This window comes from Pleurodeles waltl, chromosome 4_1 (assembly GCF_031143425.1).
Source record: "Pleurodeles waltl isolate 20211129_DDA chromosome 4_1, aPleWal1.hap1.20221129, whole genome shotgun sequence".
Classification (NCBI taxonomy): domain Eukaryota; kingdom Metazoa; phylum Chordata; class Amphibia; order Caudata; family Salamandridae; genus Pleurodeles; species Pleurodeles waltl.
In genome coordinates, this window is record NC_090442.1 from 532,956,704 (window position 1) to 532,974,430 (window position 17,727).

A 17,727-nucleotide genomic window follows, 5' to 3' on the forward strand; every position below is an offset into this window, starting at 1 on the left:
AAGGCGTTCCCTGGGTATAAGGCCCCAGCCTCTATACATCCTCCCTCTCACCACTGTGCCATGGACATAATAGAGTCCATATTCCAAAAAAGCTTCAAATCCAAATTGGCAAAACCAGTTGACCCTCTTCTGAAACCCACAATGCATCCTGTCGCTGTACACATTTCATTTTGCTCCATGAACGTTTTTCCACCCTGTCAACATTATTCTGCAATTTTTTTAATTCTTCCAGTGTGTCTATTACTTGCACCGCAAAGCTTGGACATGTTTCATCTTCTTCGGGTAACAGTTCCCACTTAACTTTGAATGATATACAGTTCAATGCGCAAAACCTTGCGACTTGATCTGCACATCCATTTCCTATTGACACAAAATCTTGCGACTTCAGATGTGCAATGCATTTCACCACGGTAATCTTTTCAGGCATTTGGAAAGCATGCAACAATTCTTCAATTCTCCCAACATTTCTCACTGGTGAACCAGAAGAGGTCATGAAACCTCTCTGTGACCACAACCGGACAAAATCCTGGACTATTGAAAATCCATACTGGCTAACCATATAGATCATAGGTACTCGCAAACATTTTCCCAGGGGTCACAAAGTTTGGTTTGTGATGTGACTGAGGGCCGCATTGATGCTAGCCGGGTGGTGGGCGACAGCGGCGCGGAGGGTGGGTGGTTTGGGGCAGTGGGGGGTGTGCAGTATGGTGGTGTAGGAGAAGCGAAGCATATACATCTAGTGGCTGAAATGCATAATGTAAAACCAGAAAACCTGCTATGAATCCTGGCTTTCCCCTTTACCAAAATGTGTGATCCTAAACAATTCTTTTATTTCACTTTTCCTCCTTTTTCTTTATTAGTGCATATAAGGGAATCTCAAAATACATGACTTCGGGATGTGCGCTGTACAAAACCTTCTCCTGTGTTTGATTTAATAAACTATAATAATGTTCATGTGTTATAGGAATCCAGGCCACCCTAAGAGTGAATATGAAAACCAATTTGCCTCTTAGTTCAGTGTTGGCATTGTTTTCAAGGGGGGGAATGAATGTTTCTGGATTTATGTTTGAAAACCATCACTTAAAAAGAAAATGCTTCTCCATGCACTGATATAATCTGATGTACTATGTTGAAACGACTCTGCATGTTAATGATAAACAGTTTTTGATTTTTGAAGAGCCCTTATTATATTTTTACAATTTTGGTGTAGCATGTCTTTAAAAATGAAGGTGTTCCTACAGGTGCTGGACAACGTAGTTACTTACGTTCTTTGCCTGCGATTAACATTTAAATAAAGGCTTGCCTTTTATTTAACATATTTTTAATCATTATGCAGAGCTGAGTAAACAGCAGCCCAGTCCTGCTGTTGAGCAGGGGGGCGCATGTAAAGGTCAGGAGGGTCGCACGCGGCCCCCGGGCTGTAATTTGAGTATCACTGATATAGATGGTAACTTTTAGCTGAGCAGAAACATGGCATGCTCTAGTAAGGGCTACCAGTTCCGCTACTTGTGCAGAATATACTCCTTGAAGCCAGGACGCTTCCAGTATACCAGTAATTGTGCACACAGCATATCCTGCTCTCAGTACTCCGGTATTGTCTCGTAGACAAGAACTATCAACAAAGATAATTTGGTCATTTTCTCCCTATCGGGTGTCTTTAATATCAGGTCTCAGTTTTGTGCACAGAGCAGTTACTTCAGGACAATCATGCTCAATGTCTTCCAACTTTTCAATTTCAACATTTTCATATGGAAGCAAGGTTGCCGGGTTCAGCACTGTACATCTTTTCAATGACACATTTGGTGACCTTAGAGTACTTGTCTCATAACGCGTCAATCTTGCACCAGTCAGATATTGTATCTTTGTTCAGGTAAGCAAAACTTCAACTGACTGAGGGACCATTACAGTTAGGGGGTGTCCCATCACAACACCTTCACTCTGTGCGAGGCTCTGTCCAACAGCTGCAACTGCACACAGACAGCCTGGTAAAGCTGCTGCATCTGGGTCCCAAGTAGCTGAAAAATATGGTACTGGGCCCTTTACACCTCCATCGACCTGCGCCAAGACAGACAATGAACACAACAATGAACAACAGCGTTGTGTCTACGCAGATTCCTTCATCAGTCGAAAAAGAAGCTACCGTAGTTTGCCTCTTACTTATGGGATAAGTTGTAGTCTGTTACTATACCGTCTTCCAAGAGGATGGTATGGCATCTGCCCATGAAGATGTTGTGCAGTGACAATCCTGTCTTCCTGTCGGGTGTGTTTCTCATTGTCATCAGAACTAACAGCAGTGCATCAGGCCATTTCAGATTCGTGGACGCACACATTTTCGCCATTCTTGATTTCAAGGTACCATTCATCTGTTCCACTAGCATGCTTCAGGGTGGTAACTACAGTGCAACTTCTGCTCAATGTTTAACGCTGCACATGGTAATTTCACTACTTCATTGTTGAAGTGACTTCCCCTATCCGATTCTAAAGAGATCGGAAACCCAAAACGTGGTATCTGTTCACTGTGCGAGGCTCTGTCCAACCGCTGCAACTGTACGCAGACAGCCTGGTAAAGCTGCTGCAACTGGGTCCAAAGTAGCTGAAAAATATGCTACTGGGCCCTTTACACCTCCATGGACCTGCGTCAAGACAGACAATGAACATGCATCACGCTCATGACAAAAGCACGTGAAGGACTTTGTGTAGTCAGGCATACCCAAAGCCAGAGCTTTATACAGACTCTCGATTCAGAAAACGCTTTCATGCAAGCCTGGTCTAACACTAGGGTATCAGTGATCTCCTTATGGGTCAGCTTCTGCAAGGGCTTGGAAATGACTAAAAAACTGGGAATCCATTGGCGGCAATAGCCTACCAGTCCTAGGAACATCCTGACATCTCTTTGGGTGGTCGAGAGACTTATCTGCAAAATCGCTGTGACCCTTTCTCTGGATATTTTCCTCGCTCCTTTCTCAATCTGCTGACCCAAGTATTTCACCTCTTTCTGACAGCATTGTAATTTAAGTGGAGATACTTTGTGACCATTCTTTCCCAAATGGTTCAGTAAGGTGATCGTGTCAAACTTGCACTCATCCCTTGTTTTGGATGCAATCAGCAAATTGTCAATGTACTGTACAAGGGTCGATTGGAAAGGCAATTCCCACAATTTCAAATTCTTTTTTAAGATTGGATTGAATATGGAAGGTAACTCTGAAAACCCTTGAGGAATTCAACATCAACAGTAAACTCGGTCCAAAAATTTGAAACAAAAGAGAAATTGGCTTTCCTCATGAAGAGGCACAGAAAAGAAGACTTGTGATAACTATATGACAGTGAATCATTCAGCGTCACATGGAATCTGAAACAGAATCACAGCTGGATTTGGCACCACGGGGCAACATTTGATCACAATGTCATTTATTTTTCTCAAATCCTGGACAATTCAAACGTTCCCATGGGGCTTTTTCAAACCCATTATCGGTGAATTACATGGGCTGCTCAACACTTCTTTCTCACATTCTGCAATTATTTGAGCAACCTTTATTAGGATATCATGTGGCAAGTGTTCCTGAGGAATCTGAGTAAAAATTGTGTTTGGCTTTATAATATTTTCACTGTGTAACGGGAATTGGTGAACTGTGTTATTACTTTGGTTGGACCTCTGACCTGTGACTTGTTGAGGAAGCATCACCTGCTGCTGCTCCATTGGGGCTTGAGGTATTTGAATTTGCTGACTAGGTACTGTCAGAATCTGCTGTTGCATTGGCTGCAACTGTGTCATTTGTAAAAGTGGCATTTGCACCTGCTGCATGGGTTGAAAATTCTGCATTTGATTCACAGTATTATGAAAATTCAGATTATGACCTCTCATTCTTGGTCCGCTCATTTTTTTAAACAAATTGATGTCACTTGTTTACTGAATTACACCTTCCTGCACCATCATCGGACACTTCTGCTTCCAATATCCGACTGCTCTGTAAGCGTGACAAGGAAACACTCTCTTCATTCCCTGCACATCATTCTGAACCACTACAGTATTCAAATTAGGACTATGGTTTCTGTTACCAATTCCTACACCACCTCTACCTCTCATCTGATTTTGAAACACCACATTTCCCTGCTGCTGTGGGAAATTTCCCTGCATCCCTGTTTGTGCTGCTTTAATCTGCATCACCATTGTCTTTAACTTTCTTAGCTTCAACTCAGTCTCATCACTACAGTACTTTGCATACTGCAACACCTTATCACTCGGGTTTGCTTGCCAGTAAATCAGATGACTCTTAATCATCTGGCTAATTTCAGGTCTCAATTCTTCCACAAATCTGAACACAAAATGAATCATATCTTTCGACTCAATTGTCTCTGTACCACTGAGATGCTTAAATGCCTGCAACAATCTCTCATAGTATGCATGTATCGACTCTTTTGCTTCCTGAGCTGTTCTGGCTATTCTCTGCCAGTCAGTGCTTTTGGGCGAAATTCTCGTCTTCCAGAATTCAATCACTTAGTAGTAATATTTCATTACGTCAGGAGATGGCGCACCCATAACCGGATCTCTCTCTGGTTCTTTTGTCGGACAGTCTATACTCCTCTTACACTCCATTCACAGATCAGCTGTAACTGCTATCTCTAATAGAGTGTTCAAATCTTCCCATAGACACTTTGCAAGTTTCACAAACCTGTCTGTCTGCTGGTACCATTCTACTGGCTTCTCTCTCAACCTGGAATAATTATTTGTAAAGGACAGAATGTCACTTTTGCTCCAAGGGACATCAACAAAATTACCCCCCGGAATCTCTTTCAGTGGTAAAATTTTCACTGGATCCTCACATTGCTGCACACTTGCAGTCAGCTCCGCAGAATCCCTTTTTCTTTTTATCTCTTTTCTTTGCCCATCTGCCTTCCCATTTGTCTAAGGCTCCCCATGTTTGGAAACTTTGTAGTAGCTCCCTAAGGTGTACCTTCATCCCTGCAGATCTAATTTGTTCAAAGTCTTTTGTGTCAAAATCTAACATGTAACTCCTTTTCAAATGCTTTGTTTCCTCTATTTCTATGCCGTACTTCTCTGCCAGGTCTTATAACCTTTGATGCACTTTGCTCACCTCCCACAAAATATTTGGTCACAGATATCTCAACTCTGCTTCTGTGTAGGACTGTAATCTGCTCACACCCATAGTTCAGCTCACCTGCTTCCATTCCTAGTCTTGTATAGTTCAAGAACTCCTCTCCCTTAGGAGCACTCTGTGGGACATTCAGCTTACCTAACCCTTCAGTTAACTGTTAGGAAGTCAAACCTTGCAGCAAAATATTGTTAGCCTGGGCATGTGGTGCTTGTTGCACCATTGTCTTTGGGTAATGCAGCGTCAGTAATTTCAGACTCTAACTAACATTCAACCCTGTCACAGTATCCGTAGGAACTCCGAATGGGCTACAGTCTAGCAATGATCTCGGTCCATCAAAGGTCTGTCCCACGAGAGAGACTACTCGAATATTCTAATTTGGTCCTCACCTCATTGAATTCTGACTCAGGACTCCCTGTCCATCTGCACTGTTTTTCTCTTGTGCGAACAAAGGTACAATCGGACCAATGGTAACAGGTACAGATACAGTAACTGGGTTTGGTCTAACACTCAAGTTCTGTGGTTGCATGGTTCCCATATTCTGACTCATCAGTACAGACATATCCGGCTGTGTCCCTGTTATCAGGGTATATTTTGGCATCACTTGTGACTGCACTTGAGGCAGTAAAAGTGGAGTTGGCTCTGTCTGAACCAACATCGGTTTTGGAAAAACCTGTCCAGTTGACACTATTAGATTTGTGGCAGTTTCCACTACAGGTACATCAGGGTAAATTCTCGGGATATTTGACTGTGGCGCCTGATTTTGCGCTCCCGGAGTAATAGGTGCATTGAGACTGCTCTGCAATGGGCTCTGTGTCATACTCTGATCAACCTGCACTGGACTCATTGTCGTGTTAACTTGGGTCAGAGCTGTAGGATTTACACTGGTGCTCGGACCACTCTCTTGTGCTGCATATGGTGGAGGACGAGTTATCATTAACTGTAAAATAAAATCATCATCGTCTGACTCTTCCTCAAATGTCAATGATGCTTTAGACTCCTTTGGTCTCCGCTCCCTACTCTTGGAAGGGCTCCCCTTTGTTTTTCTGGTACCTTTCCTTCCTTCCCCCTTGCTATCCTGTGTAATCACTGGCCATGTAAATACAGAATTGGCTGTGAAAAGGGACATGACTCTTCAGAACAGCCTTGCGCTAGACATTCTTTTAGCAAAAGACGCAGATAATGCGCAAGGGGAACTTGTGTTCTATCGCTTATTGAGCGAGTATGTTGAGACGATGAACGCGAAAATATTTTTGTATGCCTTCATCAGTCGAAGAAGGAGTTACCTATCATAGTTTGCCTCTTATTTATGGGATGAGTTGTAGTCTGTTACTAATTAATTAATTATTAATGAACATTCATGTATTCTGAGTGTTGGGTTTGCGTAGAAAATGTACTACCTTAGAGAAAAATAATGCACACATTTGAAGGTGAGCCCACCAGAGTGGCCACCAATGTTCATGAAGTGTACTTATTAATGGCTTATTAGTATGAAATGTTGAGCTTGTTTGATTAATGTAGTATTATGTAATATTGAGGGTTATGCATTATGTATTAGCTTTATTAATTGTAGGCCTTACCTTAGCGAGGTCTTGGACTAGTTGCACAGCCTCATGTCAAGCTGCATTCCTTAGGCGTTTTATAAAATGGATGCTTAGAGAATTAAATTGTGATTTTCCACTGTGCTATGTGCTCGTAGCTGAAGTTCTTTCTCATGAGAAACTGCTTGCTAGAAGATGCCGTACTTGCTAGTGAAACAATGTTTAATGTAATGTGTATAAGACTGACTTTCCCAGGAGAAGACAATGGATGCACTGCGTGGAGTATAAGCTGCAACAATATTGATACCTGATGAGCTGAATGACAAGAACGGGACAAGAAGAGCCAATCGCCAACATGTGAATCATGTACTAGTAGAATTATACATTTGAGGGTTTAGTTTCATTGAACTAAGTGTGAACATGCGATCCTCTGACCAATTAGGATATGGGAAGTAGTTTTAGGAAATCTAACTTAGCTAGACTGCACTGAGAGGAGAGAGCCTATTCTCCACATTCTTCTTGAGAGTTCAGACCATTATTTTCTTGGCCGTCCCGAGAAAAGACACGTTTAACTTTACTGCTTGAAACACTTTGCTTTTCTGAACTTTGATGCTGAATTCTGATGTATTGCTGACCGAACTGATGTCCTGTTGGCGAAGACTGTCACACCTTGTTGACCCATATTGAGGACAGGTATATAATGACGTTACTGATTGTTATGTCTATTTGCTTTTGTTTCTAGGAACTAACTGCTATTTTGAGAGAGCCATAGTTTTTTTCTTTTTTTTTTAAATCTGTTTTTATTTTTCCAATGAAAACATTACAAACTTGTGTAATAACTCAACACAGTCCAGGTATAACAGAGCAGAATTTCACCCACATAAAATAATGTCCGAAGAGCGAACACAGCATTGTACTCACAGGGAAGACAGAGACACACCCTTGATCCCACCCCGAATCACAAAAAGCCCCCGTCCTACATCCCAATGAGACTACATGTTTCAAAGCATAACCAAGCAAGGTAACCAAATTCCGCATTTGGTCGTCAAGAGTGCGAAGAGGGAGATCCTGCTGTCCCCATCCTCCACCGGATAGAGCCGTAGTTAGATGTTTTTCCAAATTTGTGTGACTAAATTGTTTTGCAAGAAGCCCAAACATGCTATTCTAATCTGGTGTTAGTTAAGGTTCTCACTAAGTTTGCTACAGGTAGTAACAGTTGATGTCTTTTCTTTGCTGAATCTAAATGTATGTAATATCATTTGCGCAGTTATTCTTGCAATTAATTTGTACTGTAACCTTAAAATGTGTAGTAGCTGAAGCTTTGATTAGATTGCGATTTTTTTGCCAGTATTGTTTCTCTAGGTTTATCAATTGATTTTGAGACCAAGTTATGTGACGCTAGCATTGTTAATATAGGGAAATAAACATTATAACTTTTACACAAGGGTGTGGTTATTCATGGCCCAGAGGTCATGGTGAGTGGAAATTACTGACTCCTATTGACTAATAATGTTATTAATTGTTGTGGTTATTGATTTGTATTGGTACGGGACTTATGGTGGGAAAAACTCGAAGGGCAGTCTGAAGGTCCATCGGTCTATTCGCCTCTCCCTTGTAAGTTTACTTAATAATGTCTGACGCGCTAACATAGACCAGCTGCTACGTTTAACAGGGAACACACTGTCAGCATCACAAACAAACAAGAGCAACACTGAGCACTGCAGGAGACAGACTCGGACTCCTGTGAAAGCAGCACTCTAAGGAGCAAATGTCCAGCACATGTACGTCAGTACAAAACAAATTACGATAGCTAAGCTTACCAACTACACATGAAATGGCCATGTAGTAACAACCTACTGTGGTAAAAAAAAAAAAAACTCCACAATTAACACACAAACAAGGATGAGCACTAAGTAATCAATTAACACGTACTTACAATAAACCCAAATCCTAAAAATTACAAACAAGATAATTGCATGAAACATTTCATTTAAAGCCAGACTAGCAGGCACAGCTGAAGAGACACATATGCTTTCCCTATTAGGATATGTCAACTTTGACTGTAATATATTTTGATAATGCCAGTGCTGCTTGCTGCCTGACTGATCCCACAGAGATCCACCTTGCAAGGTCTAATTTATTATGAGTGCTCAACCATTTCCTGTACTTGGAATTTGCAGTCTTACCTTGTTCCACCACCATCAATACTGAGAACTCTAATTCCTCGGCCTTTCACAGGGTCTATGTATCCAATTAAAGCTAAGGCCTCCCTCACAGCACCCTGGAGCAAATCATCATTTGTCTGTCTTAGGCGCAGCAGACAGGGGATTGCCTTTTCCTGAAGAGAAAATTGAAAAAAGGGCAATCAAATCAGTATAGAAATATATGGTTATTAATAGCACAACAATGATTGAGCCCCAAAAAATAACAATGACAGGTAGTTGATTGGCAAGACTATATATAGACTTTGATTAAGCCTTCATTTGGCTTTTGTTGCTACAAAGAAAGCTGCTAAAACGAGACCGACATTCGAAAGCGTAAAGGTACCAGGTTCGTACAATAACCGTTTTTAGAGAGGAATTTCAGTGCCCTCCTATAGAGACATGTTTAATGCACCATGTATATAACCGAAATAAATCAGCCCCCTATATAAAGCAAAAGCTTTCAGCAAAACAACTGGAAAACATATTTTGACGTTTTAAGTGGATTAAACTGGTGGGTACTAGTTGGTCTAGTCAGCAACATTGTTGACAAGTGGCACGTTTAGTTGCTATTCATCGACAGTCTCTTTGATCTGCCAAGATCCTGCTGTAATATTAGTCATCCATTCCCTCTAAAGGCAGATCCCAACAGAGTAAGCAGAGCAAATAGCAGCTGAGATGGCAGAGACAACTGACATAGCAGGAAAGAGAGCTGCGGCCTACGCAACAATGATACAGGTGTGGCACATCAATTGAATGGAACCAACAGATACAAAGAGACAAGTCCCCTCCGAGGCTGTAGGAGTTCCAACCACGTTTGGAGTTTAGAATGTTGATGCCAAGCCCTGCCTAGCTGAAGCAACAGTCAATCCAACAACTCTGAAAGGTTGTGGTCATGGCTGGGGAAGTACTGGGGATGATACATTGTTGATGGGGAGGCCTAGAAGGGATTTGTGAAGGTTACAGATCAAGATCGTAGGCACATCAGGACAAACACCCAGTTTTCTACCCCCCACCTCCTAATATTTTCTGCTCAAAGGTAAGTAAAGGCAAGGCTGATTTCCTTAATGCCTTTTACCACTGGGTCCTACCCACACCAGTTAATGGATCTGGAAACTGGCTCACACAGACCAAGCCTATGAAATAACTTCCTAGTAGCTACATCTCATGATTGAGACATTAACACAGTCATCCCATTGGATTAATCCTGTTTCTTTGTGGTACTGGAAAAGATGGGTTTTGGCCCAGAGATTTTGCATTGCATTAAGCTGTTATACTCACTAACCATAGTCAAAGTACGAACAGGTATGTTTATTCATCACAGAGATTGCACATTGAAAGAAGGACTAGACAGGAATGGCCCATTTCGCCTTTCCGGTTCGCTCATAGCTAAGGAACCACTATTAACCATTTTAGATGATATAATCCTAATAAAGGTCTGGAAATATCTGGCACTCAACATATACCCCACAATACAACTATAAGTGTTGATGTACATGTTGACCAAATTTTAGATGTGTGGTCTCAAAATTAACTGGGACAAATCTTGTTTATTTTCACTGGGCAGTGCCATGGATGAACATCAACGCTACCCATTTGGGATTGGTTAACACTATAGTCAATAGCTTAGGAATCTAGATATACAACTCAGATTTTGATCTTATGTTGAGTAATATTCAAAAAGCCAATGGAGCAGAAAGTCAGTGTGCTTTTGGAACAGTCTGCTGTTATCCACGATGAGTCCAAACTCGCTATCAAAACTGCTGACGCTCGGTTTGCAGTGGCCGACAAGATGGGTGACCGGTTATGTTGAGCCCAAGGTCCCAGCCCGCCGTTGTTATCCTTTGGCATTCTCCCGCCCAGAGATCTTTGTCTCTCAAAACCAACCAGGAGAGGCAGACTCCTGCAGCACTGCCCTGATGCGCAGACGTGGAGACTGGTGGGACCCCCTCTGTCAGTGTGGTAGGGGCTCGAAGCGGCTGGTGCTGCAGTCTCTCCACTTTGTGTGCTGCACGCCTGGGGATGCAGCACTGCCCCCGGGCCGGACCTCACTGCTAGACGGAAACTGTCATCTGGAGGCGGCCATGCATGGCACACCGGAGTTGTGGCCTGGCCAAGACTGCCTACAACAACACTGTTGGAGGCTTGATATCTGCAGAGCAGTAGCCCATCCTTGGTGCTGTCGAAGCTGCAAATCGGTGCAGGATCCTCCCCTCTGACGGGACCAGAGCTGTTGCTGCACATTGAGGAGGAGGAGGAGGAGGAGGCGGAGGAGGAGGAGGCGGAGGAGGAGGAGGCGGCAGCTGGAGTCTCTTATTTCACATTGCAGTGGCCCTGTCCCTGGGCCTAGGTGTTGCTGACACCGTGACCCCTTCTCCTACTTGGATTCTTTGTGCCCACTGGCAGCTTGAATCTACCCCTTGAGGCTGAGAGTGCATCTCCCCTCTTTTTCCCTATCATATTGTGGGATTCCCTTGCCAGCATCAGGGCCTTGGACTGTCTGCAGCCAGGCCTTAGGGGTCCTTCGGGCCTGGTAGGGCTGAAGACTAATGAGTGTCAGCACAGGACTGAGGTGCCCTTCCCCCTCTATCCTGTCGCCTGCTGTGTAGCACCCCCCACTTTATTTTGGGACAGACCAGGGATGGACCTGGGGTCCTGATGACACTATTGGAGGTGGACTTTCACTCGCTGTGTCTCCCCCTCAATCTCCATTGCAATCCACCTTGGGGGATCAGCGAGACTGGGGTCTGCCTTGTTATGCGTGGCCTCCAAACCCCACTAACTTGCTTCAATCGAGGTGGACCCGGTGTGTAAGGTGGCCACCTGCAGTGGGTCGAGGCTCCCCCTCCACTCCAGAGGTGGGGACAAATAGAGAAAGATCTTCCTGGGACTAGTTAAACCAGTTTGCGTCAGGGCAGTTTGGGGCCCTGGGGAGGAGGAGACTGATTGGTGCAGACTCTTGTTGGCTCACTTGAGCCTATGTGTGAAGTGACTGCTGGATAAGTCGACATTTGCAGTGGTTGAGGGGCCTTCCGGATGGGCAAATGCCATTGCTAGTGTCGCTTACGTGCCCCATCTCAGATTGGAAATGGGCGAAAACAGGCCACAACGTGGAACCCAGCAGACCAAAAAGGACCAGTTTATTGCCACTGGGCCTGTGGTGACAGCAGGACAGGCTTGGGGGCCAAAGGGGTCTGAGGGGCCCACTGGGGCACAGATTTTGGTGGCTATTGAAGCTGTTAGTGCAAACGTCCAGGCTAAGATCAACTCCGATTCCCCTGATGTAAATCTACTCAGGGCTGACCTCCATAATGTGGCAGAAAGATCTATGGTGATGGAGCACCAAGTTGTCCTGATGCAAGAGAATCTGTTGTTCTATAGGACCACTGTGGCGACCCTTGCGTCACAGAGGTTGGAAATTCAGGCAGAGGAGGCAGAAGGTCACCCCCTAAATATGCAAACTATGCTTTCTGGGAATCCGCGACAATGTTGAGTGCACTACACTCAAATCATTCCTGGTGGAGTGACTCAAGGAAAAGATTCAGAAACTCCCTGTTGTGTATCTTTGTGGTGGAAAGGGCACATAGGTACAAGGCACCACCCTCGTCCCAGAGGGGGCCCCCCGAGTCTATCATTGCAAAGTTTCTTAACTACAAGGACAGAGAAGCCATCCCGTGAGAGGTTAGATGACAGGGTGGCCCGAAGTTTGAGAAACATACGATTCACATTTTCCCTGACTATACTCAACGTGTCCAGCACCAGACATAGACGGAGATCGACATCTGCCACCCAAAAGGAGGTGCGCCAAGATGGCACAATAGATTTGGAGAGCCGGAGGAAAGAGCATGAGGAGGCCATTGCTCTTGTGGTGGTTGTCACTTCAAACTACTTAAGCGGACAGTGGCTCAGAGGTGATGCTGGATACCCGGGACCCGGGACCCTGGCCCCCCCCCCCCCCCCAAGCCCTCTCCTTCTTAGCCTGTGAGCGGTGGCATGTTTGATGCATTCTGTTTTATGGACCTGTCTGACCTGATTAGAGGGATCTTGGCTGTGCCAATGAGCCTTACCTGCCTAGAGTGGGCAGAGATGGTGAGACGTGAGGGGCTTGACGGGTCTGGCTGAGGCTGCTTTCCTGGTAACTGTGAGTGCCCCATAATGGTTCTGCTGGGCGCTCGGGCAGTGTTAGGGGCAGTCTGGGGCAGGGTAAGTGATGGTGGGCTGGGTTCGACTCTAGTGGTCTTTCCTCCCACTCCTTTCTTTTACTATCTTTTATTTTAGGACTGCACTTTTCCTTTTCTTTCTTTGCTTGGGAGGGGGTGTGGGTTTCTTTCTGCTATTTTTGCTCCATGAAAGATGGAGTAGTAGTTGAGCCTTTTGGGTCTTTTGTGGGTGGGCAACAGGACTCTCTTGCCTCACACGGGAGTAGTTGTCAAGTTGACATGTGTTTATATACTCGATGGGGGATGTGGGTGACCGGAAGGGGAGAGTGCTGAGGTGTTTGGGAAATGTTTCGTTGTTTTTGATTTGCTTGTTCAGGATTAAAACAGGTCCTACTGTAACCTGGTCTGGAGGTGGGTTGGACGCCATTGCATCTGTACCTTATGGCACCTGTCGGACATATTGACGAAACACAGTACTCAATAATGTCCCGGAATGTAAAGGGACTGGGTAATAAGGTGATGCAAGTCCTGGTTGAAAGGTATATTGATCAACAGAAAACCTGACAGTCCAACTCCAAGACACGGATTTACGGGTAACACTGTGCCGATTTCTGGGTAGGGGGACACTGGCACATGTGGGATTCATTCCAGGGGTGTTGCCATATTTATTCACAACATATCCAGATGTCCTGGACTTGGGTGGACAAAGATGGTAGATATGTGGAGGGCAGGGACTTTGGCACAGGCTTCTCCTACAATAGTCAGCATTTATGCACTGACCCTGCCTCCAGGTGTTGGTGTTGAAGCAAATAGGGGCCAACCTTCTGAAGGCCGACTCTGCATTCCAGGTGGCCCCTGGATTTGACAGACCAAGGGGGGAGCAAAGGGACCCTCGAAAATCACTCCCTTGGCGAGCTTTGCAGGCTCGCTGGGTCTTTGTGGCCTGTCACAATCAGGGGCCTATTCTTATTTCTCCGGGATATGTTGGGTCTTTTTCAGACTTGACTAGACCTTTCCTCCTGTGGGTGAGGTGACCGGGGTTGACAGAGCTGAATACCTAGCACAGGGTCTTTCTGATCATTCCCCTCTCTGGATTATGGCGGGTGGGAGGTGTCCCACTCGTAGGACGCTTGGGAATTTAATGTGTGGGAACTCGGAGACGCTGGGGTGGCCCGGGAGCTTTATTTTTCAGAAAACAGGAAGACTGTAACCTCAGTCATAGTACTGTGGGAGGCTACAACACAGTCTTGAGGGCTAGAGCACAGAATATCTTGGCGTGTAAGAAGCGGAGGGCAATGGAGGAAATAGCAATGATCGAGCTTTAGCTCAAGGACCTCGAGAAATCTCCTTCAACCTGGACGGATCCAAAGATCCTCTGCAATTTGGAAGCACTCCAGGGAAACTATCAAGATTATGTTCAGAGGGAGGTTGGGAAACACCAATTAGCCATGCAACACCACCTTTATGATATAGGAAATAAGGCAGGCAAGTTGCTGGCCTGGCTGAGCAGACCAGAGGTGGAGATGCGCTGGGATCGATTTACCGTCGATAAGACCGGAACACTCCACTCAAAAGATACAGCCTTTGTGGAGACTTTTTCACATTTCTATGCATCGTTTCATAGGGCCCATTCACTGGCAGACATCCAGCGCATAACAGACTACTTAGACACAACATATCTTCCCACGGTTTCGACTGAGGATCAGCAGGCACTGAAAGAAGATCCTGCGCTCCAGTAGGTGCAGGCAGCAACTGCACTACTTAAACCAGGGAAGTTGCAGGGACTTAATGGCATTTTGGCTGAGTGATTCAAGTGCTACTTGAAGATGCTGACCCCCATTGCTTAACCTTTTCCGTGAGGCCTGAGATAGGGGTGCGCTCCATCCAGATCTGTAGCGTGCGACCACTGCCACAATTCATAAATCGGGTAAGCAGGAGTCCAGCTGTGATTCTTATCCCCCTATTTCGTTACTGAACATAGAAACAAAGGTATTGGCCACGATTGTGACCACAAAGCCCTTAAAGGTGAAAGCCCAACTCATTCACAAGGCTCAATCGGACTTCATGCATGGCAAATCAACTAAGTTTAAGGTCCGTCATTTGCATAATTGGTTGGCCGAGGTTCACCATAGGACAGAACAGCATGTACTTTTAGCGCTGGGTGCCGAAAAGGCATTCAATGCCATTTACTGGCCCTTCCTCCACCACACTGTGCAGAAATTTGTTTTTGGCTCTGACTGTGGATTTCGCTGCTCTACCACACCCCCAATGCCAGGGTAAGGGTGAATGGAGTCCTGTTGACTGCCATCCTGACTGGTCGGGGTACCCAACAAGGCTACCCCTAGCTCATTTATTATTTGTCCATACCATAGAACCCTGAGCTGCCATGGTCTGAGCCTGTCCTGACTTTCATGGATTTAATATTTCTGATGCCAACCATGAAGATTATAAATGCAGACAACATACTCCTTTATGTTACCAAGCCCGAAACCATGCTCCTGGCTATACTGCAACTGTTTGAACATATGGGGCTCACTCTGGCTTCCATATCACTTGGGGCAAATAGGTTCTATACCACCACTACGGCCCATTTGATTAATCTGTGCTTCCCCAGATGCTCCAGGTGAGGGATGATGGGTTCTGCTATTTCGGCAATAATCTAACTCCTCATAGCAGGATATGTATGGAGAAAAATCTAGGTTAGGTGGTCCGAGACTTCCGGGCTGACACCAGGGGGTGGAATACACTCTCACATATATTGGTAGGAAGAGCAGCTGTTTCAAAATGAATACGCTCCCCAAACAGCTTTTCGTTCTACTCAATACTCACTACCCGATCCTGGAGACTCTATTTATTCAGTTGGAGGTTGATCTGAGGACCCTATTGTGTGGTGGTGGCCAACCCAGGATAATGCTTACAACTGTCCAGCGTAACACTTATGATGGTGGGATCGCACTCCTGGACATAGGAGCCTACTACGGAGCAGCCCATATGACTGCCATAAATGAATGGCTATTTCCACAACAAGATCAGTCTATCTACAGACAAGAGAGAATGCAGTTTGCTGGCTGGCCGTGCCTCCACAACCTCTATGACAGTATGGGAGTTCCACAGCCACTTGCCGGCGATGCAGGTGGCGTTGGACGTATGGCAGAAAGCCACTAGATGAATTGGTTAGGGAGGAAAGATAACGCAGGTGACGCCGATCTGGGATGATGCGCGGATGCACAAGATGGAAAAACTCAAGGACTTTAGGGCCTGGGACATGCTGAGAATCTTCCGGATAGGAGACCTTGTGTAGGAAGATGTTCTAATGCTCTTTTCGCCCCTATGGAGGGAATGTACCATGCATCAAAACTAGCACCTAACATACTCGCAGTTGCGACATGCCTGGCAGGCGGAGAGAATTAGGAGAATTGGACGTACCAGAATATGCCCCGTTGGAGGGCAGGTTGTTTCTTGGGGAACTAGAACAGAAGATTATTTCCCTCACCTTTGAGAGATTGAATAATAACATGCTGCACACATTGACTAAGTTGAGGACCAATTGGGAGACGGACATGGGGGAAATAGAGCACCTCAACTGGAAGGCGGCCCTGATGCACCCGAAGGAAGTGGCAATTAAGTCACAACTGCGCCTGATTCAACTTAAGATACTACACCGGGTCTAATATGACAGAGACCACCTGCACCGAGAGGACTGCTTCCCCCACCTGCCTATGCTGTGGGGACACTAGAGGTACAATCATACATATGTTGTGGAGAAGCCCAGTCATCCAGACGTATTGGTCTTATGTGGTGAAAGAACTCACCCGAACGTTGGAAACAGTTATCTCTTGTGATCCTAAATACATTTTACTGGGTGTCCCAGGTGAAGTTGATGTTTCAAGACTGCAGCTCCTTTTTAGCAACCTGTGGTTGCTAGTGGCTAAACGAGATGTGGCATGCCACTGAGGTGCACCAGAGGATCCTACCATGGCCAAATGGAAGGCAGGGATGGATTTTTATATGGCTGCTGAAAAAGTTACATATAAAAGTAGAGGGTGCCCTGGTACATTCTTCAAATGGGAAGGTTGGCATAAGCACTAAGGCCTCTACCCCTTGGATGACGAATCAGCTCCCTCATCATGACCCTGATTTTGATGAATACTGTGATGTTGTCCCATTTCGCAATGTAATTTATTTGTGGTATTCTCTATCTTGTTGCCCTGTATTTGATTTCTGTGAATTGTTTCATGTCTCCTTTCCTCCTTTATTGTGTTCATTCATTTTGGATGCAGGCTTGTGCCCCAAAATGTTGTTTATTGACATTTAAAATTTTATAAAGATATTTAAAAAAAAACTGCAGATACTCTTTTGATTACTGTATTTTTGTTTGTTAACCTAACAGTAATTTTACTATGCCCAGTAGCCAAAGAACTAGATCCTATACTAAGGGGACTGATAAGGATGGAGTTAGATATAAGGCATTTTATATAAACTCTGACTCAGACTATTGCAGGGTGGATTACGAGTACCTAACCTCAATTTCATGTTACACTGCAGTGTAATAATAACAATTCACTAAATGGGCTCAACCTCTAATACGCAAGAGGAACATCTATTTTAAGCAAAGACCACCCCAACATAATTTGGAGCACCCTATTAGGCATGAGAAGTAGTGGAATCACAATTCCAGGTTAATTTTGACTGGTGAATGCTAATACAGTGACAC

The 17,727-nt window shown here is 44.8% G+C and overlaps 1 protein-coding gene across 2 annotated transcripts in view; it reads right to left on the reverse strand.

Moving 5' to 3' along the window:
- The window catches only part of PNPLA8 (patatin like phospholipase domain containing 8), a 281,202-nt gene that overhangs the window by 178,018 nt on the left and 85,457 nt on the right, over positions 1-17,727 (reverse strand). For both annotated transcript variants that reach the window (XM_069228884.1, XM_069228885.1), the window contains one exon: positions 8,839-8,990. In XM_069228884.1, the coding sequence (XP_069084985.1) occupies positions 8,839-8,990 (152 nt within the window). The remainder of the gene's footprint in view (positions 1-8,838; positions 8,991-17,727) is intronic.